Genomic DNA, 25,865 nt, shown 5'->3' with positions numbered 1-25,865 from the left:
TTCACATTTATCATTTGAGAAAAATGAGTTAAATGAGATTCATCATCTCATGCAATTTAAATACTGCTTGATTTAATATCCTTAAGTGAGCAAGTGTGAGATCATATAACTAAGGACATCACATTACTTCATAACACTTGGGAAGATGATTTAAATGAGGTGCTACACCTCATAGATTTGAAATCTTAATTTTTGAAATAGTTTAAATGGGCTAGTATTGACTACATAGCCAATTTTGGATTCTAGCCCATGATCATACAAAGTAACCATGTGATATTTTTACATAAACAATTAGAGTTTGTGAAATGTGAATTATGGGAGGTGGAATCACCTCAAAATCATTTATGTTTGATTTTATAAATATATTTGAAAACTGAAAACTCTCTGATTTGTTAATTTCACTATTCAAATTCTACAACAGATCTGAGGTTGAAATTAGTGTTGTTGGATTAAGCATTTCATAGGCTTTCCAACAATATAAGGTTGGTCAAAATTGGTTCATTAGATTTGAAACTATTTGAATTCTAGCAAGGGCCAGTATTTGAATTTAGCTAAATTGAATAATTCATGTTTGGATTAAACGGGCTAGGCGGGAAAGGAGATGGGCCGAAACGAGGGAAAACGAACTGGGCTGGCCCAGTAACGCTTCAGCGCGCCACGGGCCAACTGACAGGGTAGGACCTACTCGTCAGCGACTGTTAACAGCCGAAACGGTACCTCTGATCGTGGGCCGCGCGATTAGAACGACTATCGACGGTCGAGCGTCATCGTCAACGACGAGAAGCAGACGCGGGCACGGCGGAGGTAGGGGGTCGGCGGCGATCTGGGACTCCGGCGATGGTCGGCGATGAGGTAGGGTGATGTTGCGGACGATGGGGAAGCCAATGGTGGTCGTGGCAGCGGCGGGGGTAGACGAATTCGACGATGCCTTCTGCTTCTGCTCCGGCGGACTCCGGCGATCAATTAGCATGCTACGGGTGAAATTGGAAGGTGGCTGAGCTCGAGAAGGCTTAAGGATATGAGAGGAGGCGAGTGGAGTGAGGATTGGAGGCGCGGGTGCTCTCCTTTTATAGGAGCGTGAGGTGCTGCGAGGGTGCCGGCAAGGTAGACCATGGACGCGACGCTTCCGAGGCGCGAAGGGGAAAGGAGAAGGGTGCGTGAGATAGGTGACGTCTAGGCGGTGCTGGCGAGCGTGATGGCACGGCGAATGATGGTCTGAGGCAGGCTGGCGACGCTGGAGTCCTTGCAGTACCGTGGCGGTAGGGGTTTGATCATGGCGACGGCGACGGGTCCTTGATGGCGTGTAACTCACACGTTCGTTGAGAACCCCAAGAGGAAGGTATGATGCGCACAGCAGCAAGTTTTCCCTCGGAAAGAAACCAAGGTTTATCGAACCAGGAGGAGCCAAGAAGCACGTTGAAGGTTGATGGCAGCGGGATGTAGTGCGGCGCAACACCAGGGATTCCGGCGCCAACGTGGAACCTGCACAACACAACCAAAGTACTTTGCCCCAACGAAACAGTGAGGTTGTCAATCTCACCGGCTTGCTGTAACAAAGGATTAGATGTATAGTGTGGATGATGATTGTTTGCAGAAAACAGTAGAACAAGTATTGCAGTAGATTGTATTCAATGTAAAAGAATGGACCGAGGTCCACAGTTCACTAGAGGTGTCTCTCCCATAAGATAAATAGCATGTTGGGTGAACAAATTACAGTCGGGCAATTGACAAATAGAGAGGGCATGACCATGCACATACATGATATGATGAGTATTGTGAGATTTAATTGGGCATTATGACAAAGTACATAGACCGCTATCCAGCATGCATCTATGCCTAAAAAGTCCACCTTCAGGTTATCATCCGAACCCCTTCCGGTATTAAGTTGCAAACAACAGACAATTGCATTAAGTATGGTGCGTAATGTAATCAATAACTACATCCTTGGACATAGCATCAATGTTTTATCCCTAGTGGCAACAGCACATCCACAACCTTAGAACTTTCTGTCACTGTCCCAGATTTAATGGAGGCATGAACCCACTATCGAGCATAAATACTCCCTCTTGGAGTTAAGAGCAAAAACTTGGCCAGAGCCTCTACTAATAACGGAGAGCATGCAAGATCATAAACAACACATAGGTAATAGATTGATAATCAACATAACATAGTATTCTCTATCCATCGGATACCGACAAACACAACATATAGCATTACAAATAGATGATCTTGATCATGTTAGGCAGCTCACAAGATCTGACAATGAAGCACATAAGGAGAAGACGACCATCTAGCTACTGCTATGGACCCATAGTCCAGGGGTGAACTACTCACTCATCACTCCGGAGGCGACCATGGCGGTGAAGAGTCCTCCGGGAGATGATTCCCCTCTCCGGCAGGGTGCCGGAGGCGATCTCCTGAATCCCCCGAGATGGGATTGGCGGCGGCGGCGTCTCTGGAAGGTTTTCCGTATCGTGGCTCTCGGTACTGGGGTTTTCGCGATGAAGACTATATGTAGGCGGAAGGGCAGGTAAAGGGGCGTCACGAGGGGCCCACACAACAGGCCGGCGCGGCCAGGGATTGGACCGCGCCGCCCTAGTGTGTCGCCACCTCGTGGCCCCACTTCGACTCTCCCTCGGACTTCTGGAAGCTTCGTGCAAAAATAGGCCCCTGGGCGTTGATTTCGTCCAATTCCGAGAATATTTCCTTACTAGGATTTCTGAAACCAAAAACAGAAAAACAAGAATCGGCTCTTCGGCATCTCGTTAATAGGTTAGTGCCGGAAAATGCATAAATGTGACATAAAGTATGCATAAAACATGTAGATATCATCAATAATGTGGCATGGAACATAAGAAATTATCGATACGTCGGAGACGTATCAGCATCCCCAAGCTTAGTTCATGCTCGTCCCGAGCAGGTAAACAATAACAAAGATAATTCCTGGAGTGACATGCCATCATAACCTTGATCATACTATTGTAAGCATATGTAATGAATGCAGCGATCAAAACAATGGTAATGACATGAGTAAACAAATGAATCATAAGGCAAAGACTTTTCATGAATAGTACTTCAAGACAAGCATCAATAAGTCCTGCATAAGAGTTAACTCATAAAGCAATAAATCAAAGTAAAGGTATTGAAGCAACACAAAGGAAGATTAAGTTTCAGCGGTTGCTTTCAACTTATAACATGTATATCTCATGGATATTGTCAATGTAAAGTAATATAACAAGTGCAATATGCAAGTATGTAGGAATCAATGCACAGTTCACACAAGTGTTTGCTTCTTGAGGTGGAGAGAAATAGGTGAACTGACTCAACATAAAAGTAAAAGAATGGTCCTTCAAAGAGGAAACATCGATTGCTATATTTGTGCTAGAGCTTTGGTTTTGAAAACATGAAACAATTTTGTCAACGGTAGTAATAAAGCATATGTATCATGTAAATTATATCTTACAAGTTGCAAGCCTCATGCATAGTATACTAATAGTGCCCGCACCTTGTCCTAATTAGCTTGGATTACCAGGATTATCATCGCAATACACATGTTTTAACCAAGTGTCACAAAGGGGTACCTCTATGCCGCATGTACAAAGGTCTAAGGAGAAAGCTCGCATTGGATTTCTCGCTTTTGATTATTCTCAACTTAGACATCCATACCGGGACAACATAGACAACAGATAATGGACTCCTCTTTAATGCATAAGCATGTAGCAACAATTAATGTTCTCATATGAGATTGAGGATATATGTCCAAAACTGAAACTTCCACCATGATTCATGGCTTTAGTTAGCGGCCCAATGTTCTTCTCTAACAATATGCATGCTCTAACCATTAAATGAGTGGTAAATCTCCCTTACTTCAGACAAGATGGGCATGCATAGCAACTCACATGATATTCAACAAAGAGTAGTTGATGGCGTCCCCAGGAACATGGTTATCACACAACAAGCAACTTAATAAGAGATAAAGTGCATAAGTACATATTCAATACCACAATAGTTTTTAAGCTATTTGTCCCATGAGCTATATATTGCAAAGGCGAATGATTGAAATTTTAAAGGTAGCACTCAAGCAATTTACTTTGGAATGGCGGAGAAATACCATGTAGTAGGTAGGTATGGTGGACACAAATGGCATAGTGGTTGGCTCAAGGATTTTGGATGCATGAGAAGTATTCCCTCTCGATACAAGGTTTAGGCTAGCAAGGTTATTTGAAACAAACACAAGGATGAACCGGTGCATCAAAACTCACATAAAAGACATATTGTAAACATTATAAGACTCTACACCGTCTTCCTTGTTGTTCAAAACTCAATACTAGAAATTATCTAGACTTTAGAGAGACCAAATATGCAAACCAAGTTTTAGCAAGCTCTATGTATTTCTTCATTAGTAGGTGCAAAGTATATGATGAAAGAGCTTAATCATGAGCACAACAATTGCCAAGTATCAAATTATTCAAGACATTTTAGAATTACTACATGTAGCATTTCCCAATTCCAACCATATAACAATTTAACGAAGAAGATTCAACCTTCACCATGAATACTATGAGTAAAGCCTAAGGACATATTTGTCCATATGCAACAGCGGAGCGTGTCTCTCTCCCACACAATGAATGCTAGGATCCATTTTATTCAAACAAAAATAAAAACAAAAACAAACCGACGCTCCAAGCAAAGCACATAAGATGTGATGGAATAAAAATATAGTTTCAGGGGAGGAACCTGATAATGTTGTCGATGAAGAAGGGGATGCCTTGGGCATCCCCAAGCTTAGACGCTTGAGTCTTCTTAAAATATGCAGGGGTGAACCACCGGGGCATCCCCAAGCTTAGAGCTTTCACTCTCCTTGATCATATTGTATCATCGCCCTCTCTTGATCCTTGAAAACTTCCTCCACACCAAACTCGAAACAACTCATTAGAGGGTTAGTGCACAATAAAATTTTACATTTTCATAGGTGACATAATAATTCTAAACACTTCTGGACATTGCACAAAGCTACTGGACATTAATGGATCAAAGAAATTCATCCAACATAGCAAAAGAGGCAATGCGAAATAAAAGGCAGAATCTGTCAAAACAGAACAGTTCGTAAAGATGAATTTTAAAGTGGCACCAGACTTGCTCAAATGAAAATTCCCAAATTTAATGAAAGTTGCGTACATATCTGAGGATCACGCACGTAAATTGGCATATTTGTCTGAGCTACCTACAGAGAGGCAGGTCGAAATTCGTGACAGCAAAGAAATATGTTTCTGCGCAGTAATCCAAATCTAGTATGAACCTTACTATCAAAGACTTTACTTGGCACAACAATGCACAAAACTAAGATAAGGAGAGGTTGCTACAGTAGTAACAACTTCCAAGACTCAAATATAAAATAAAGTACTGTAGTAAAAACATGGGTTGTCTCCCATAAGCGCTTTTCTTTAACGCCTTTCAGCTAGGCGCAGAAAGTGTATATCAAGTATTATCAAGAGATGAAGCATCAACATCATAACTTGTTCTAATAATAGAATTAAAAGGTAACTTCATTCTCTTTCTAGGGAAGTGTTCCATACCTTTCTTGAGAGGAAATTGATATTTAATATTACCTTCCTTCATATCAATGATAGCACCAACAGTTCGAAGAAAAGGTCTTCCCAATATAATGGGACAAGATGCATTGCATTCAATATCCAAGACAACAAAATCAATGGGGACAAGGTTATTGTTAACGGTAATGCGAACATTATCAACTCTCCCCAAAGGTTTCTTTGTAGAATGATCAGCAATATTAACATCCAAATAACAATTTTTCAATGGTGGCAAGTCAAGCATATTATAAATCTTCTTAGGCATAACGGAAATACTTGCACCAAGATCACATAAAGCATTGCAATCAAATTCATTGACCTTCATCTTAATGATGGGCTCCCAACCATCTTCTAGCTTCCTAGGAATAGAAGTTTCAAGTTTTAGTTTCTCTTCTCTAGCTTTTATGAGAGCATTTGTAATATGTTTTGTGAAAGCCAAATTTATAGCACTAGCATTAGGACTTTTAGCAAGCTTTTGTAAGAACTTTATAACTTCAGAGATGTGACAATCATCAAAATCCAAACCATTATAATCTAAAGCAATGGGATCATCATCCCCAATGTTGGAAAAAATTCCAGCAGTTTTATCACAGGCAGTTTCAGCAGTTTTAGCAGTTTCAGGCAGTTTTGCAGGCTTTGCATTAGAAGTGGAAACATTGCTAACACCAATTCTTTCACCATTATTAGTAAGAGGTGCAGCAACATGTGGATAATTAGCATTGCTAGTGGTGGTAATAGTCCAAACTTTAGCTACATTATTCTCTTTAGCTAGTTTTTCATTTTCTTCTCTTTCCCACCTAGTATGCAATTCGGCCATCAATCTTATATTCTCATTAATTCTAACTTGGATGGCATTTGCTGTAGTAACAATTTTATTTTCAATATCCTTATTAGGCATAACTTTCGATTTTAAAAGATCAACATCAGAGGCAAGACTATCAACCTTAGAAGCGAGAATATCAATTTTATTGAGCTTTTCCTCAACAGATTTGTTAAAAGCAGTTTGTGTACTAATAAATTCTTTAAGCATAGCTTCAAGTCCAGGGGGTGTGTTCCTATTACTGTTGTAAGAATTCCCACAAGAATTACCATAACCGTTACCATTATTATAAGGATATGGCCTATAGTTGTTACTAGAATTGTTCCGATAAGCATTGTTGTTGAAATTATTATTTTTAATGTAGTTTACATCAACATGTTCTTCTTGGGCAACCAATGAAGCTAACGGAACATTATTAGGATCAACATTAGTCCTATCATTCACAAGCATAGACATAATAGCATCAATCTTATCACTCAAGGAGGAGGTTTCTTCGACAGAATTTACCTTCTTACCTTGTGGAGCTCTTTCTGTGTGCCATTCAGAGTAATTAATCATCATATTATCAAGAAGCTTTGTTGCTTCACCAAGAGTGATGGACATAAAGGTACCTCCAGCAGCTGAATCCAATAGGTTTCGCGAAGAAAAGTTCAGTCCTGCATAAAAGGTTTGGATGATCATCCAAGTAGTCAGTCCATGGGTTGGGCAATTTTTAACCAAAGATTTCATTCTTTCCCAAGCTTGTGCAACATGCTCATTATCCAATTGTTTAAAATTCATTATGCTACTTCTCAAAGATATAATTTTAGCAGGGGGATAATATCTACCAATAAAAGCATCCTTGCATTTAGTCCATGAATCAATACTATTCTTAGGCAGAGATAGCAACCAATCTTTAGCTCTTCCTCTTAATGAGAAAGGAAACAATTTTAATTTTATAATGTCACCATCTACATCTTTATACTTTTGCATTTCACACAATTCAACAAAATTATTGAGATGGGCAGCAGCATCATCAGAACTAACACCAGAAAATTGCTCTCGCATAACAAGATTCAGTAAAGCAGGTTTAATTTCAAAGAATTCTGTTGTAGTAGCAGGTGGAGCAATAGGTGTGCATAAGAAATCATTATTATTTGTGGTTGTGAAGTCACACAACTTAGTATTTTCAGGTGTAGCCATTTTAGCAGTAGTAAATAAAGCAAACTAGATAAAGTAAATGCAAGTAACTAATTTTTTTGTGTTTTCGATATAGAGAACAAGACAGTAAACAAGGTAAAACTAGCAACTAATTTTTTGTGTGTTTTTGATATAAGAGCAAACAAAGCAGTAAATAAAGTAAAGTAAAGTAAAGCAAGACAAAAACAAAGTAAAGAGATTGGATGTGGGAGACTCCCCTTGCAGCGTGTCTTGATCTCCCCGGCAACGGCGCCAGAAAATATGCTTGATGGCGTGTAACTCACACGTTCGTTGGGAACCCCAAGAGGAAGGTATGATGCGCACAGCAGCAAGTTTTCCCTCAGAAAGAAACCAAGGTTTATCGAACCAGGAGGAGCCAAGAAGCACGTTGAAGGTTGATGGCAGCGGGATGTAGTGCGGCACAACACCAGGGATTCCGGTGCCAACGTGGAACCTGCACAACACAACCAAAGTACTTTGCCCCAACGAAAAAGTGAGGTTGTCAATCTCACCGGCTTGCTGTAACAAAGGATTAGATGTATAGTGTGGATGATGATTGTTTGCAGAAAACAGTAGAACAAGTATTGCAGTAGATTGTATTCAATGTAAAAGAATGGACCGGGGTCCACAGTTCACTAGAGGTGTCTCTCCCATAAGATAAATAGCATGTTGGGTGAACAAATTACAGTCGGGCAATTGACAAATAGAGAGGGCATGACCATGCACATACATGATATGATGAGTATTGTGAGATTTAATTGGGCATTACGACAAAGTACATAGACCGCTATCCAGCATGCATCTATGCCTAAAAAGTCCACCTTCAGGTTATCATCCGAACCCCTTCCGGTATTAAGTTGCAAACAACAGACAATTGCATTAAGTATGGTGCGTGATGTAATCAATAACTACATCCTTGGACATAGCATCAATGTTTTATCCCTAGTGGCAACAACACATCCACAACCTTAGAACTTTCTGTCACTGTCCCAGATTTAATGGAGGCATGAACCCACTATCGAGCATAAATACTCCCTCTTGGAGTTAAGAGCAAAAACTTGGCCAGAGCCTCTACTAATAACGGAGAGCATGCAAGATCATAAACAACACATAGGTAATAGATTGATAATCAACATAACATAGTATTCTCTATCCATCGGATCCCGACAAACACAACATATAGCATTACAGATAGATGATCTTGATCATGTTAGGCAGCTCACAAGATCCGACAATGAAGCACATAAGGAGAAGACGACCATCTAGCTACTGCTATGGACCCATAGTCCAGGGGTGAACTACTCACTCATCACTCCGGAGGCGACCATGGCGGTGAAGAGTCCTCCGGGATATGATTCCCCTCTCCGGCAGGGTGCCGGAGGCGATCTCCTGAATCCCCCGAGATGGGATTGGCGGCGGCGGCGTCTCTGGAAGGTTTTCCGTATCGTGGCTCTCGGTACTGGGGTTTTCGCGACGAATACTATATGTAGGTGGAAGGTGAAAGGACACGGATGTCGCCTAGAGGGGGGGGTGAATAGGCGATTTAAAACTTTTACGAGATGGGCTTAACAAATGCGGAATAAAACTAGCGTTTACTTTGTCAAGCCCAAAGCCTATATATTATTGTTCACCTATGTGCACCAACAACTTATGCTAAGCAATACAAGCAAGTATGTGATAGCAAGATATATATAACTTCAAGCACGATGGCTATCACAAGGTAAAGTGCATAAGTAAAGAGCTCGGGTATAGAGATAACCGAGGCACGCGGGAGACGATGATTTATCCCGGAGTTCACACTCTTGCGAGTGCTAATCTCCGGTGGAGAGGTGCGGTTGCTTAGTGCTCCCGAACGCCACAAGAGGCTCACCTTGAGGTGTGGTTGCTCGATGCACACCAACGCCACAAAGGCCTCACCCCAAGATGCGGTACTCACACCACACACCGAACGCCACGAAGGCGCCTCACCTAAATCTCCGGTGACCCTCGCCACAAAGGCCTAGGTCACGGTTCCACTAAGGGATTTCCTTCGAGGCGGAAACCGGGCCTTACACAAAGATTGGGGCACACATCCACAACTTAATTGGAGGCTCCCAACAAACCGCCACAAAGGCCTAGAATCCGTCTAGGGTTCCAAGAACCCAAGAGTAACAACTTCCTTGCTTTCACCTCCACGAATCACCGTGGAGAACTCAAACCGATGCACCAAATGCAATGGCAAGAACACCACAAAGATGCTCAAGTCCTTCTCTCTCAAATTCCAACAAAGCTACAAAAGCTATTGGGGGAATAAGAGAGGAAGAACAAAGGAATTCACAAAGAACACCAAGATCAAGATCTAGAGAGTTCCACTCACAAAGAGATGGATTTGATTGGTAGAAATGTAGATCTAGATCTCCTCTCTCTTTTCCCTCAAGTGGGGGCAAGAATCATGGAGGGATTGAGAGATAGTGCAAGCTTCTCTAGTTCAACAATGGAGGAGAGAGAGAGAGTGAGAGAAGCACCAGCCCAAGGAGGAAGAAGGGGGGTATTTATACCCCCCAAGAAAATCGAGCCGTTTGGGCAAAACCAGGGCCGGATAATCCGGCCTAAGTAAGGGCCGGATTATCCGGGGGCCGGATTATCCGGCCTCAGGGACAAAACCTGGACAAAATTCGGCCAAAAATCCGGCCCCTATACTGAGCAGCAATTCCTCAGGTCCTTAGCCGATTTCGGGGGGGGGGGCGGATATTTCCGAAATATCCGGCCCGGATAATCCGGCCCGGATATTTCCGAAATATCCGGCCTATGCAAACTGCGGAAACACCAACACTAAAACAGGCATAACTTTTGCATCCGGACTCCGATTTTGATGATCTTGGGCTCGTTGAAATCACAACAACGAGCTCTACAACAATATGCATAGAAACATCATAGTCCAACAAAGGAGGATAGAAACAAATGATGAAAGGTTTGACCTATCTCAAAAAGACATACCGGTAAAACCTCCAATCTTGAAAATGCAACAAGTTGCCCATGGAAAAACCATTCTCAATGAACTAGAGCTTGTCATGAGAATAAGCACAAGCTCTAAAACATCACATGGATAATATCCAAATAAAACCAAGTAAGATGATGAACCAAACTCGAAAACGCAACAAGTGATCTATGCGAAATCCGTTTTCGATGAACTAGAGCTTGTCATGAGAATAAGCACAAGCTCTAAAACATCACATGGATAAGGTCCAAATAACAACCAAGAAAGATGATGCAAGGATGCAAAGGTTTGAGCTCTCTCCGAACGATACGATCGAGATACTCACTCGAGAGCCCTCTTGATAGTACGGCAACTAAACTATAAACCGGTCTCCAACTACACTATGAGACCGGTGAGAAAGAAACCCTATCAAGAGCAAACCTTATACTTGCGCATTCCACTTGAGCTCGATGACGATGATCTTGACCTCAACAAGATGGAACGCCTTTCTTGCTTGTGCTTGCTTGACGAAGTCTTGTGGATTGCTCCCCCATGATCCACCATGGGAGAGCTTCTTCTTCGGCGCATCTTCACATAACCATGACCACCATGTGGATGGCAAGACTCAAGCAAAGGATCTCTTCGAGATGGCTCATCTTGAACTTGCACTTCATTTCTCCATTCGTCATCATATTGATGTCTTGAAGTAACTTGAGGGCTCACTTCATCTTCATCTTCAAGACATACTTGACACTTGATATCCTTCATCAATTTCTTCTTATTACAACCTTGAAGCCAACAAATGGTTCAAGAATTGCCTAAGGACAACTCCTACAAATATAACTCAATGCAAACATTAGTCCATAGGGATTGTCATTAATTACCAAAACCACACATGGGGGCTCCATGCACTTTCAATCTCCCCCATTTTGGTAATTGATGACAATCTCTTTGAGAGGGTTTATATAAGGAATTTAAGTAACAAATAAGTTGAATATATAGAGCAAACTACCCCATAATATATGCATGTGTGAATGATCTTGACTTCATTGCATATATTGGCATTCAAAGCCTAGTGGAGTTTCCTCTAAATATTCAACTATGCAAAGCAACAAGATGCAATGCAATAAAGGCACATGCTTAAGCACAAAGCAAAGACATAACCAAATTCCCTTAAACCCTCCAAACTTCTCCCCCATTGGCACCAATTGCCGAAATGGGTGAAAAAAATTAGAAGGCCAATATAGTGAGAGTTCCTCCATAGCGTGTGCATTTCTCATAATTTGAGTGGAATCAAATGCACATATCCAATGACGAATATTCGGAAGGAATCACACTATAGATAGGATCAAAGATTGCAAAAAGATAACAAAGTCAAGAAGCTTCAACAAATGAAGCAAGCAACCAAATGAACCACAAGGAAGATACCAAAAGAAAGATAGATATTATGATAAGATCAAGAAGATTGCTCTAAATAATATGAGGAAGCTCCCCAAGGTTTGTGCACAAAACTAGACAATTTGCATTGGAGTATAAAGTGCACAAACATGGAATCATCACTCCCATGATATCATTCAAAAACAAAAGATACCAAGTGAATCAAACTCTAATGATCACCACAAGATAGTGTTCTAAATCAAATGAGGAAGCTCCCCAAGGTACATGCATAAAATAAAATGTTGCATTTGAATACAATATGCATAACATGGAATCCTCACTCCCTCATTACCATTTAAAACACAAACATTTGCAATAGATCATAGATAGAAAATTAAGCTTACCACTTGCAACAAACAAATGGTTGAGCAACAAGTAAGAGGCACCATAATAAAAGGCTCAACCAAGAGGATATGTGAAAGGCATGATAAAGCATATTATAAGACTATTACAAGGATGAGCAAAAAGCATCATCATAGTCTTCAATGAATTATATTGCTTAGCATGACCAATCAACACGCAACATATAAATAAGATATCGAATGGAGATGTATCATATCTTATGTGTATAAGTTTCTCTAAGTGAGCAATATCACAAAGATATTTATCCACAAAGAAACATGCACACACAAAATAGATACACAAGAAATATAGCATGATATCCAAGACAAAGTCATGCAATATACCAATAAGAATTTTTGCTTAATAGCATGGCCAAAGGCTCAATTTTATCTTACTGTACATTCATGAACTTCAACCATAAACAACTAAAATACATCACAAATATCAACAAGGGATAGAAGATAGTTGGGATGCATTTGAGAAAGGCAACAAGTATCACAAACGGGGATACTAAAAGAAATAACTCACTTTGCACTTTCATCGATATTGCACATGTGAGAGGCTTGAGGAATTGATATGCAATAAAATTGCTAGATAGGCATAGATGGGATGGGTGAATCATGATCATGATTTTATATACTTCCCAACATATGTGCTCATCTCAAACTACTCACATTCGCAATAAAGAGGTTTCGTTAAGATTTTAGCAAGAAGCACAACATTTGCAAATCAAGAGATTCATGCCAAGATGCAACCACATGGTTGGATGCTAGAAAAATATGCATGAGAAGATACTTGTTACCGAGATAGCATTGGTGAGTATGTAGTAGATATGTGTTCGTTGACCATCCTAGCTTGCCTCAAGTTACCATTGAGTCACCACTTCTCCCCAAGAGTGAGACAAGCATCCAATGCATATCCATTGTACCTAACACAAAGGTAAGTACAAAAAGGTCCCCAAACTAATTGGGTTCAAAGTAGTTAGACACACTACAACATATAGGACAAACTCCACAATTCTATGTCCATATAGATATGAAATTGAATTTCATGCACATCTTAGCCAAATTAAGATTTGATGGAGTTTACCCTATATATTGGATCAAAGAAAGTGACACATGCCATAAGATATACATATATTAAATATGCATGCACAATACTTTCAAGAACCAAAGGAAGATACAATTTGGACAAAAACACCAAATAAACCAAGAGACAATGGTTGTCCAAATTATATCAAAGAATCAAATCAACACAAGATTGACTCCAAAGACTTATCTCATTATAAGAAGCTAATTAAACCTAAGCACAAAGGAATGAGATAACCAACTCCCAAGAGAGCAAGGTTCCAACAAATAAACCAAACCCTCGACACTTTTTATGATGGCACAAAGTACCAAAAAGAAAATGTTATGTCTCCCAAAACCAAATTTCTGATAAAGATCAAGAGATGTTAAGCATTCTAATAATATAGAAGAGCTCCCCCAAGTTTGGTGCATTATCTAGGATTTTTTTTATATGAATACAAAATGCACAAAACTAGGATCATCACGCTACCTATATCTTCTAACAATGCTAAGAAAGTTTGAATAGACAAATTAGATCTATAAGATGCAAGGAAGACACATGGGAGTAAAAGCACTACACATTCATGGCAATAAATAATACAATTTAAACACAAGAGCCAATGTAAACATGATCAATAAATTTCTACCTCATAATAGATTGCCAATTGTCCTAGGACACAAGGTATTAGGAAATATTTCCCGGTGGTAGTTTGTAAGTATATGTAAGATCATATCTACACCAAATAAAGCATATGGTAAAAGATAAGAGTTAACCATCATGCAAAGAGAGTTTCTTGATAGCTTCAATTAGTCATACCATCATGCAAAGCAATTAATAGTATTCATACCAACATGCAAAGCAATTAATAGTATTCATACCAACATGCAAATCAATTAATAGTATTCATACCAACATGCAAAGCAATTAATAGTATGACTTGAAGCACATGGTTTTCCAAAAATGTATTGAGGGACACGTTGTGAAAAACCATGCCAAGACAAACTTTCACAAATAAGATCCACAAAGATATTAGCAATGAAGCCATTTAAGCAAATTGGAACTTGTTTGAGAAAACATGTCACATATGAGAGACAATTTACAATATCAATTCTATGTGACACAACCTCAAATGTTCACATTTCCTAGGCTTGTAATATGCATGCACAAAGCTTATTACTCCCCCATAATGTGATAAGGAATTTATTTTCACAAGAGGCAAATAAGATCCAACTAGAGATATTAATGGACATTAGAATTTGAATTTCTCATGAAGATGACATACCACATAGAGACTAGATAATCTTGCAATATCAATTCTAAGTGATATTCCTCATGTACACACATTGTTAGGATTGTGAAATTCCTAAAGGCATATCACTCCCCCAAAATGTTATAGTCCATTAATCTCTCATAAGAGCCATATAAGATACAACAAGATGCAAAGAGGCTCCAACACAAGCACAAATAAATGGTGTGCAACCTAACATACATAGACTTGATTTCTCAAGAAAAACAAGTAGGATGCACAACATATACAAACACATGTTAGGGACAAAACTAACACATGCAAAGGGGCGAGTAACTTTCAATATAAATGAGTTGAGCACATGTTACCGCAAGGAGGAACATTGGGTGTATGATAGAAGTAAGATAACCAAAAGACTTGGCTTGAGATAATATAAGTGATGAAGATCCCTTAATTCTTCATGATGTAGCCAAGTCTCCAATGCCCTCCAACAAGCACCTATTGATCAAGTTTTGGATTGTTGGTCCCCAACTAAGTTGGGTCCTAAGAGGTTAGTCACAATAGGCTTGGCAACCCAAATGGTTCTTTTCTTGACACCACTTTGAGCACCAACAAATTTAGCAAACACATTGCCATCCTCATCCTTACGAAGAGAATAAACATCATCAACGGTGATAGAGTTGGATGAGGTACCAATAGTGCAAAAGGAGGAGATGTGGCCCTTCTCGCGGCATATGTAGCAAGTTCTTTTCTTCTCCTTCTTCTCACTAGATTTCTCCACAATGGGAGCATTGGCTTGATTCTTCTTGGGAAGTGTAATTTCTTCAACTTGAGGTTGAATATGAGTTTGAGCTTGAGGCCGCTTCCCTTTTTGCTTCTTCTTCAAAGGGCAAGATCTAACATGGTGCCCTTCAATTTTGCACTTGAAGCAAACAATCTTGGCCGGGTCTTTGACTTGTACTTTGCCCTTCTTCTTGTTGTTGTTGTTGTTGTTGGACTTGTTCTTGTTGTTGGATTTGAATCCAAGTCCACTCTTGTCATTGGGGGATTGTTGCACACTTAACATCGTGTCAAGTTTGCATTTCCCTTCATGACCCTTTACCAAGTCATTCTTCAAAGAAGTGACTTGAGCCTTGAGCTCTTTGATTTCCTCTACATGGTTAGTAACAACACAAGTACTAGAGGAAGTAGAACCTTCATTGTTAGAGCAAGAAGGCAAGGAAGATAATTCATCACAAGATTTAGCAATATTATGAGTGGATGAATTACTAGGACTAGCACATGGCAATATAACATTTTGAGTAGTAGTGCTAGTACCCACATGAGGCTCACAAGGTGTTGCCTTAGATATGATAGCCTCATGAGCTAACTTTAGCCTATCATGAGAGGCTAGAAGATCCTTATGGGAGCTAGCAAGCTTTCCATGATTTTCTTCCAATTTCCCATAATTGCTAGTTAGCAAATCAAGTTGAGCCCTTAGCTCAACATTCTCCTTCAAGATAGATGCTTCACAAGAAGTAGAGTTAGTAGCACAAGCATCATTATTAATAGCAATGGGAGAAGGTAAGTTGTCATGCACTTTTAGATAAGAAGCTTTAAGTTGCTCATGCGACTCGGTGAGTTTGGTGAGCGCACTCTCAATGACCCTTGAGCCCTTTTTGAGTTGCTCAAAATCCTCAAGGAGTTTAGCATTAACAAACACAAGCTTATCATTTTTTAGCTTTAGTTCATTTGCCATCTCAAGAGCTCTATCATGGTTTTCCTTTTCTCTAGACAATTCTAGGGCAAAGGTCTCCTCAAGAGCTTCCTTGATGGTTTGTTCTTCTTCAAGTTCATTCTTTAATGATGCTACATCATCGGCATACTCTCGTTCAAGAGCACCCTTTCTATCAATGGTGTTCTCATGCATCCAAATAAGTTTTTGGCTCTCAATAGCGGTAGTCAAGATTTCAAAGAAGTGAGTGCTAGCAATTTTATCTTTGCAAATAATCTTGAATACACTCTTACCCTTATCGCGTAGAGAGACAACCCAATCCTCTTCTTCATAAACATCCTCATCCTTATCACCACGAGAAGTATGAGGTTCCATGGTAGGAGATACCGTGGAACCCTTGGCCATAAGGCACATATGAGAACCGTGAGATAAAGATGAGGAGTTACTTGAGGCTCCTTTCAAGATCTTGTCTTGACCAATAGAATCTTTGGTTTCCTCTACAATGTTAGTCACACAACAACTAGAGGAAATAGAAGCATTTTTATCATGGCCACAAGACAAAGCAAGCATATCATCATTAGATTTATTCAAGCAACTTACACATGATATGCAAGGACTATCAACACAAGCATGTAAATCATTTCTAGTGCTAGATGTGTTTGAGTCCGTAGATGAAACATTGCAATGAGATAGAGATGAAGAATCATCAATAGAAAGCTTAATATCAACATTGCAATTTTCATCACCACTCACCATATCATTACCTTGTGTCTTGACACACTTTGGTGAAGTGGATGAAGATGAGAACTCATCACGGCCGGAAGTGGAAGCAATGCAATCATCCTTAATAATATTGGACACATCATATTTATCTTGAATTTTTGTCCATAACTCATGAGCGCTCCAAAAAGGCAAGTATGGAAAAAGACCTACATCTCGCAAAGCATTCATAAGAACATAAGAAGCTTGAGAATTGAGATATAAATTTTTCTCATCCTCTAAAGATAGATTTTGTGAATCCATAGGAGGAGAAAAACCTATATCTACAATTTTCTCCATATGAGGGTCAATGTCCCGAAAATGACTAAGCATGCAAATTTTCCAAACATCATAATTTGTGCCATCTAATATAAGAGTGTTATCGTGCACTAATCCTCTAGCCGACATCTTTACTCTCAAGGCGGTGAAGCCTAAGAATGAGAGACCTTGCTCTGATACCAATTGAAAGGACACGGATGTCGCCTAGAGGGGGGGTGAATAGGCGATTTAAAACTTTTACGAGATGGGCTTAACAAATGCGGAATAAAACTAGCATTTACTTTGTCAAGCCCAAAGCCTATATACTATTGTTCACCTATGTGCACCAACAACTTATGCTAAGCAATACAAGCAAGTATGTGATAGCAAGATATATATAACTTCAAGCACGATGGCTATCACAAGGTAAAGTGCATAAGTAAAGAGCTCGGGTATAGAGATAACCGAGGCACGCGGGAGACGATGATTTATCCCGGAGTTCACACTCTTGCGAGTGCTAATCTCCGGTGGAGAGGTGCGGTTGCTTAGTGCTCCCGAACGCCACAAGAGGCTCACCTTGAGGTGTGGTTGCTCGATGCACACCAACGCCACAAAGGCCTCACCCCAAGATGCGGTACTCACACCACACACCGAACGCCACGAAGGCGCCTCACCTAAATCTCCGGTGACCCTCGCCACAAAGGCCTAGGTCACGGTTCCACTAAGGGATTTCCTTCGAGGCGGAAACCGGGCCTTACACAAAGATTGGGGCACACATCCACAACTTAATTGGAGGCTCCCAACAAACCGCCACAAAGGCCTAGAATCCGTCTAGGGTTCCAAGAACCCAAGAGTAACAACTTCCTTGCTTTCACCTCCACGAATCACCGTGGAGAACTCAAACCGATGCACCAAATGCAATGGCAAGAACACCACAAAGATGCTCAAGTCCTTCTCTCTCAAATTCCAACAAAGCTACAAAAGCTATTGGGGGAATAAGAGAGGAAGAACAAAGGAATTCACAAAGAACACAAAGATCAAGATCTAGAGAGTTCCACTCACAAAGAGATGGATTTGATTGGTAGAAATGTAGATCTAGATCTCCTCTCTCTTTTCCCTCAAGTGGGGGCAAGAATCATGGAGGGATTGAGAGATAGTGCAAGCTTCTCTAGTTCAACAATGGAGGAGAGAGAGAGTGAGAGAAGCACCAGCCCAAGGAGGAAGAAGGGGGGTATTTATACCCCCCAAGAAAATCGAGCCGTTTGGGCAAAACCAGGGCCGGATAATCCGGCCTAAGTAAGGGCCGGATTATCCGGGGGCCGGATTATCCGGCCTCAGGGACAAAACCTGGACAAAATCCGGCCAAAAATCCGGCCCCTATACTGAGCAGCAATTCCTCAGGTCCTTAGCCGATTTCGGGGGGGGGCGGATATTTCCGAAATATCCGGCCTATGCAAACTGCAGAAACACCAAAACTAAAACAGGCATAACTTTTGCATCCGGACTCCGATTTTGATGATCTTGGGCTCGTTGAAATCACAACAACGAGCTCTACAACAATATGCATAGAAACATCATAGTCCAACAAAGGAGGATAGAAACAAATGATGAAAGGTTTGACCTATCTCAAAAAGACATACCGGTAAAACCTCCAATCTTGAAAATGCAACAAGTTGCCCATGGAAAAACCATTCTCAATGAACTAGAGCTTGTCATGAGAATAAGCACAAGCTCTAAAACATCACATGGATAATATCCAAATAAAACCAAGTAAGATGATGAACCAAACTCGAAAACGCAACAAGTGATCTATGCGAAATCCGTTTTCGATGAACTAGAGCTTGTCATGAGAATAAGCACAAGCTCTAAAACATCACATGGATAAGGTCCAAATAACAACCAAGAAAGATGATGCAAGGATGCAAAGGTTTGAGCTCTCTCCGAACGATACGATCGAGATACTCACTCGAGAGCCCTCTTGATAGTACGGCAACTAAACTATAAACCGGTCTCCAACTACACTATGAGACCGGTGAGAAAGAAACCCTATCAAGAGCAAACCTTATACTTGCGCATTCCACTTGAGCTCGATGACGATGATCTTGACCTCAACAAGATGGAACGCCTTTCTTGCTTGTGCTTGCTTGACGAAGTCTTGTGGATTGCTCCCCCATGATCCACCATGGGAGAGCTTCTTCTTCGGCGCATCTTCACATAACCATGACCACCATGTGGATGGCAAGACTCAAGAAAAGGATCTCTTCGAGATGGCTCATCTTGAACTTGCACTTCATTTCTCCATTCGTCATCATATTGATGTCTTGAAGTAACTTGAGGGCTCACTTCATCTTCATCTTCAAGACATACTTGACACTTGATATCCTTCATCAATTTCTTCTTATTGCAACCTTGAAGCCAACAAATGGTTCAAGAATTGCCTAAGGACAACTCCTACAAATATAACTCAATGCAAACATTAGTCCATAGGGATTGTCATTAATTACCAAAACCACACATGGGGGCTCCATGCACTTTCAGAAGGGCAGGTAAAGGGGCGTCACGAGGGGCCCACACAACAGGCCGGCGCGGCCAGGGCTTGGGCCGCGCCGCCCTGGTGTGTCGCCACCTCGTGGCCCCACTTCGACTCTCCCTCGGACTTCTGGAAGCTTCGTGCAAAAATAGGCCCCTGGGCGTTGATTTCGTCCAATTCCGAGAATATTTCCTTACTAGGATTTCTGAAACCAAAAACAGCAGAAAACATCAAGTGGCTCTTCGGCATCTCGTTAATAGGTTAGTGCCGGAAAATGCATAAATGTGACATAAAGTATGCATAAAACATGTAGATATCATCAATAATGTGGCATGGAACATAAGAAATTATCGATACGTCGGAGACGTATCAGTCCTCCGCAGGCGATTGAGCATGTCCCTGGGCTAGCTGGAGGTGCGGTGAAGCTTGTTGCAGAAGTAGAGGGATAGGGGTTGACGGAGGCGAGGGCACACGCGTGCGCTCTGGCGCGTCCAGGGCTATGTCTGGGCGCGCTCTGGCACGTCCTGGCGCGTCTGGGCGCGTCTGGACACGTGGCGTTCCAAGCGTGGGCGTGCACTTCTTTGTCCAGGGAGGGTACCAGCGTGCATGGTTGAGTGGAGGCTACCTATTTGACATGGTAAGGCTGGCCAGAGAGGGGTGGAGAGGATGAGTGGCAAGAGGGTCGGCATGGGTACGGCATGAGCTTGCTTTGATCATTTCTCTACTTTTATCAGGGCTATGGTGCTTGGTTGATGCAGAGGAGGTACCAGGGTTGTGATGATCACAAATGGAAAGGGGTTTAGCCCAAAATCCATTGGATTTTAGCATGTGTGCATAAAGTAAAATGATGCCTGCCAAGTGTTCGACAATATGGCCGCATGAAACTTTTTGTTGAATTTTGAAAATCTTTTTGGTGAAGTTGATTCAAATATTCAAAGGAGTAGAATGGTGGTGGTGGTGGTCAAAATGGTGCTGGTTTGTGAGATTTCAAAAAGGGGGTTGATCTTCTCTTTGTTTCAAAGTCTCCACTTGTCATCTCTATTCTAGTCAACCTGGGCAGAGTCAACCTTAATGGTCAACATCAAACTGGTTCACCTTGACATGGTCTTGGATGAGGTGGAAAGTGTTGACCAAGTTTAGTTTAAGAATCTTCCAAACCAGGGGTGCAAAGTGAGTAAGATGTTAAAAAGTGACAAAGTGACCATTATCACATGTTAGTGGAATTTGATTTTTCCTTTGATTTGAATTGGGTTTCTTTGATGCAAAAGTGTGTGTTATTGATATCTAAGGGTTTCACAAGCAATGGCACAAGCAAATGAGGCCTTGGTTAAAGATTTGCATATTTGGCTAAATGTGTATGTGAGTGAGATTTCCATTTTCTCACTATTTTAATTCTCTCTATTTGATTTGCTTTTTCTTGACTCCAAAGTGATTCTTATTAGTTTAGGAACATTTCCAAACCATTGAAACCATTCCAAAAGGTCTAGTTCAAAGATTTGCAAAAATGGCCATAAACACATAAGAGGTGAAATTCCAATTTTTCTTAATCTTCTATTTTGTTCCTCTTGCTTTACTTGGGCATGGTTTAGGGTCCAATTAGTGTAAGATTAGGTTTAGAGATGGTTTCACACCATTTGGGCAAGGTAGGAGTGCATAGGACAAGATTTGGTAAAATGGCTAAGTGCCACATATGCTTCTATGCATATGTTTAATTTCTTTTTATTTCTTTTTGTTTCACCTTGGTTTTGATTGGGGAAGTACTAGATTGGGTTTGTTGATGTTTTCAAAACATCTAATCAAGGTTGAAAAGCCTAGGTAAAAGTTTTACCAAAATAGCCCTAGGCACATAGGCCCTTTTCTTATTTAATTTCTTTTTATTTTGATTTAACTTGGATGGTGAAAAGAATAGGGTTTAGGGTTAAGATCATTGCAAAGTAGTTTACACAAGCATCATGGCAATAGCACAAGAATTAAGCATGCTCACTATGTATTCAACTAAATTTAATAAAAGTTTTTGTCGGTTCCAAATTTTGGAAAAAGGGAAATTCATTTTCTTCTTGTTTGAAAATTTGGGATGTTACAAGGAGGGTGATGAATGTCTTTTTTTCACCTGTCCTATGGCTCGTGTAGTTTGGGCTACTCTTGGTAAAACCATTGATACTACCAGGTGTCCCAGCTTGTTATGGCCAGCAGTATCTTGGTTCCATGCTTTCCTACCTGGAGGTAATATAGCTTAGATGGTTGGTATAATTGTTGTGTGTTGGTCCATGTGGACCGTGAGAAATAAAGTAACTTTTGACGGTCAGATAGTAAGGAACCCAATGGAGGCAGTTTTCACGATGTGCTCGTTTCTGATGTGCTGGCAGGTCTCCAAGCAGGCGACGTCAAGGGTGGTGCGCGACATTCAGGAGATCATGAATAGGACTGTGAAATTGTCCAAGAAGGCGAAGATGGACAATGCTGGTGCTCGTGCCATGATCAGCGACTGATGGTTGTTGTTTCGTGCTGAAGATTTGTTTTGGTTGCTGTGAGGTCTCCCCTAGGGTTGGATCTCTGCTTTTTAATGTAGTTCCCTGTGTTGGTTCCTATTGCTTGTAATTAACAGTCCATGTTGAACCTCTAGCGGTTGAATGGTGGTAACAGGTTTTAGCCCCATAGTGGCATCTCGACTTCGAGATGTCACAGTGGGTGTCCTGTTAGTGCCCCAATTCGCTTCTCTATCTCTTATCCCCGCTTTCTGGTTTGGTTAGATGTGTTGAACATTGTATTTTTTGTTTTATAAATGAGATGAAAAGGGGTGAGAAGCCCGATTGGAAAAAAAAATGTTGTGTGCTGCTACTAGGAAGGCCAACGAGACAACCATGGTACGATGCGTCTCTTGTTCTGGGCCATTGGCGGAGATCCATGTCGTGCATGTTCCCTGTAACTGATCCACCGGGGTCAGGACAGTTTCAGATCGAGGCTGTCTGGAATGGAGGTCTCTTTTTTAGGTAAACACGTACTATATTACTATATTAGGTCACCAAACTGTCTCATTAAAAACCTTCTAGCTAGTGCCCTTCTGTTAGTAGTTGTCGTCCTAGAACTTCTTGTCTTTTGTCTATTTAGACGATTTTGTTCCGTATATGAATTCTGGATATTTAAGGCTTATACTCCGTATTTGTGAAACAGTGGATGGTTTGGTTTCGTTTTTGTGGCACCATGACTGGGAGATATACGCGCCATGGATGCTCATCGTGAAGTTGCTTCGGATGATGGCAATCAGAAGCAAGTTATGGTAATACAGCTGGTGAGCACCGCTGACCAGCAGCGTAGTGGTGGGGAGTGCTAAGCAGAGTTCTAAGCTGCTAGGCTCACTTCACTTGGGAAAGAAGAAGAGGAGGAATTTTGAGGTTGCAATAGTTAAGCATGACTTGGTTGTGATATGTAATGTGCTGCTGCTGCTGCTACTACTACTACTTCTATTAATAGATATTCTGTAGTGCACTGGAGCAATTCAGTCAAGCTGTGCAGAGTTATCAACTATTTATAGCATACATCTGTTTTGGACAGGGCCGGGAAAAAAATGTACTGCCCAGAATTAGGTGCAGCTGGTGCTGGGCGCCTCTGGTTGCATTTGCAGCCGGCCGTCTAGTTTGGGGATGGCATGGCATGGCACGCATGGATTCCGGCCACCAATGGGGGCTAGCTCGCCGTGCGTGCCGAGCTGAGGATCGAATTGGGTTGGATGCTTGGGCGAGAGTTCTTTCTATCCGATGGCGTAGAACAGAATTTGCTCAAGCATTCGATCCGCAGCTCCTCCATTTCATCCTAGGATTAATAATTCCAATCAACAAGGATATCGACATACATACAAACGATGGGCATCTTGTGCTGTTTCCAGTCCGGCGCCGACAAACTTGACGATGCTGCTGCGCCAAATAAGAAGCAGACATCGTCGGATGGCGGCCTGGCCACCCTTGTCAACGAAATGGTCGCAGGATCAGGTATACAGTTCATCTTAATGCATGCGCGACTGGATGGAGGCCTAGCTTGGCGGAAGAAGAACGTTTGTTTGTCGTGCTCCGTGTCTTGCTTAGCTAGGGTAGTGTTTTTTTTTGTATCGATATAGTAATAATGAATTACTACTGCAATAATGTATCTGAATAATGCAGTGACGTACCAACACAACAGGCGTGTGGCGGAGGAGCTCCTTGGGATGAACAAGGAGGAGGCGGCGGCGACGACGCGAGCCTTCACTTACCACGAGTTGTGGGAGGCCACGGGCGGGTTCCGTGTGGAGTCGATGTTGGGCGAAGGCGGATTCGGTCCTGTGTACCGTGGTCGGCTTCAGGACGGCGGCCGTGCGGTGGCGGTCAAGCAGCTGGACCGCAACGGCGTGCAGGGCACGCGGGAGTTCCTAGTGGAGGTGCTGATGTTGAGCATGCTCCACCACGACAACCTCGTCACCCTCGTCGGCTATTGCGCCGACGGGGCCGACCACCGCATGCTCGTCTATGACTACATGCCGCATGGCTCGCTCGAGGACCACCTCCTAGACCTCCCGCCCTCGGCCCCAGGGCTCGACTGGTGCACGCGCATGCGCGTCGCCCAGGGCGCCGCCAAAGGGCTCGAGTACCTCCACGACGCCTCCCGCCGCCCTGGCCCGCCCGTGATCTACCGCGACTTCAAGGCCTCCAACATCCTCCTCGACGCCGGGTTCAACGCCCGCCTATCTGACTTCGGCCTCGCCAAGGTGGGTCCCGTCGGTGACCGGACCCACGTCTCCACCAGGGTCATGGGCACCCGTGGCTACTGCGCCCCGGAGTACGCTTTGACAGGGAAGCTCACGCCCATGTCCGACGTCTATAGCTTCGGCGTCGTCCTCCTCGAGATCATCACCGGACGGAGGGTACTCGACGCGGACAGGCGGCCCGACGAGCAGAACCTTGTGGCATGGGCCATGCCCAGATTCAAGAACAAGAGGAGGTTCAAGGAGATGGCCGACCCGCTCCTTGGGGACGCCTACCCGATAAAGGGGCTCTACCAGGCGCTCGCCATCGCCGCCATGTGCCTCCAGGAGGACGCCACCATGCGACCCGCCATCTCCGACGTCGTCACCGCCCTAGAGTACCTCACCGGTCACCCTCCTCCCCGTCCATGTACTACTACTACTCGTGATGACGTCGCCGATACGGCAGACTAACTAAACTGTAATGCAAAATTTTCTTCTTCGATTTTCACATGGATTTTTGTTGTGTAACCATATATATTATTAGTTTGTTGAGAAGAAGCCCTAAACGTGTAGCAGTTCAACGCGCTTTTTCTAGAGGAACCGGTTCCTACCGGAGCTCCAGCTACCGCGTCGTCCAATCGTGCGTGCGTCGTGATGCGGACAAGACGAACTGAGTATATATATATATGGATTTGTGTCTGCTGGTATTGGCCGAAGCCTCGTCGATTGGTGGATACGCCCGACAGCACACTACCGTATAATACTTGCCCGGCCTAGACGTATAATTTTCTTTTTCTTCAAGCGACCCAACCAAGGGATCGATTTTCATTATCGAGGATAACGAAAACAACAGTATTTCCAAAAACAAAAGGAGAGAAAGGGGGGAGGGACGCCGCCTACTGCTAGCGTTTTAGAAAAGTTATTTACAGGCTAGAAAACAACCACAGTTTACATGAAACGGAAGTGGCAACATGCCAGGACGAGGTCAGCCAAAGCCTGAGCCAAAAGCCCAAAACTAACAACAAGAACTCAACAAAAGAAGCCATCTATCTCTAGGTCTAGGGAGGGGGTAGCAGCAACAACATCGAGCGACATCTCCAGCATCGTCGTCTCCAGATTTCTTTTCCTCCAGGCGAGGCGGGTCACTAGGGACGGCATTTCCAGAAGCAGAACCATTCCCTATCGAGGCCAACCGCATAAGGCTGTCAGCTCCAGCCTGAATGTCAGCGGCGTCCTTCTCTCCATAGAGCC

The 25,865-nt window shown here is 42.3% G+C and overlaps 1 protein-coding gene across 1 annotated transcript; it reads left to right on the top strand.

Annotated features, from left to right (window-relative positions):
- The first annotated feature begins 23,488 nt into the window (after positions 1 to 23,488).
- On the top strand, positions 23,489 to 25,172 carry LOC127303081 (serine/threonine-protein kinase PBL27). The gene is made up of 2 exons (XM_051333859.2): positions 23,489 to 23,886; positions 24,055 to 25,172. Exons 1-2 carry the CDS (start codon positions 23,760 to 23,762, stop codon positions 25,083 to 25,085), a joined length of 1,158 nt encoding a protein of 385 aa, XP_051189819.1. The 5' UTR covers positions 23,489 to 23,759; the 3' UTR covers positions 25,086 to 25,172.
- Positions 25,173 to 25,865: the final 693 nt, after the last annotated feature.

The sequence above is a fragment of the Lolium perenne genome, unplaced genomic scaffold (assembly GCF_019359855.2).
Source record: "Lolium perenne isolate Kyuss_39 unplaced genomic scaffold, Kyuss_2.0 unplaced33, whole genome shotgun sequence".
Classification (NCBI taxonomy): Eukaryota; Viridiplantae; Streptophyta; class Magnoliopsida; order Poales; family Poaceae; genus Lolium; species Lolium perenne.
Note: the sequence above shows the minus strand (reverse complement) of the source record. Positions and strands in the feature narration are given on the sequence as shown.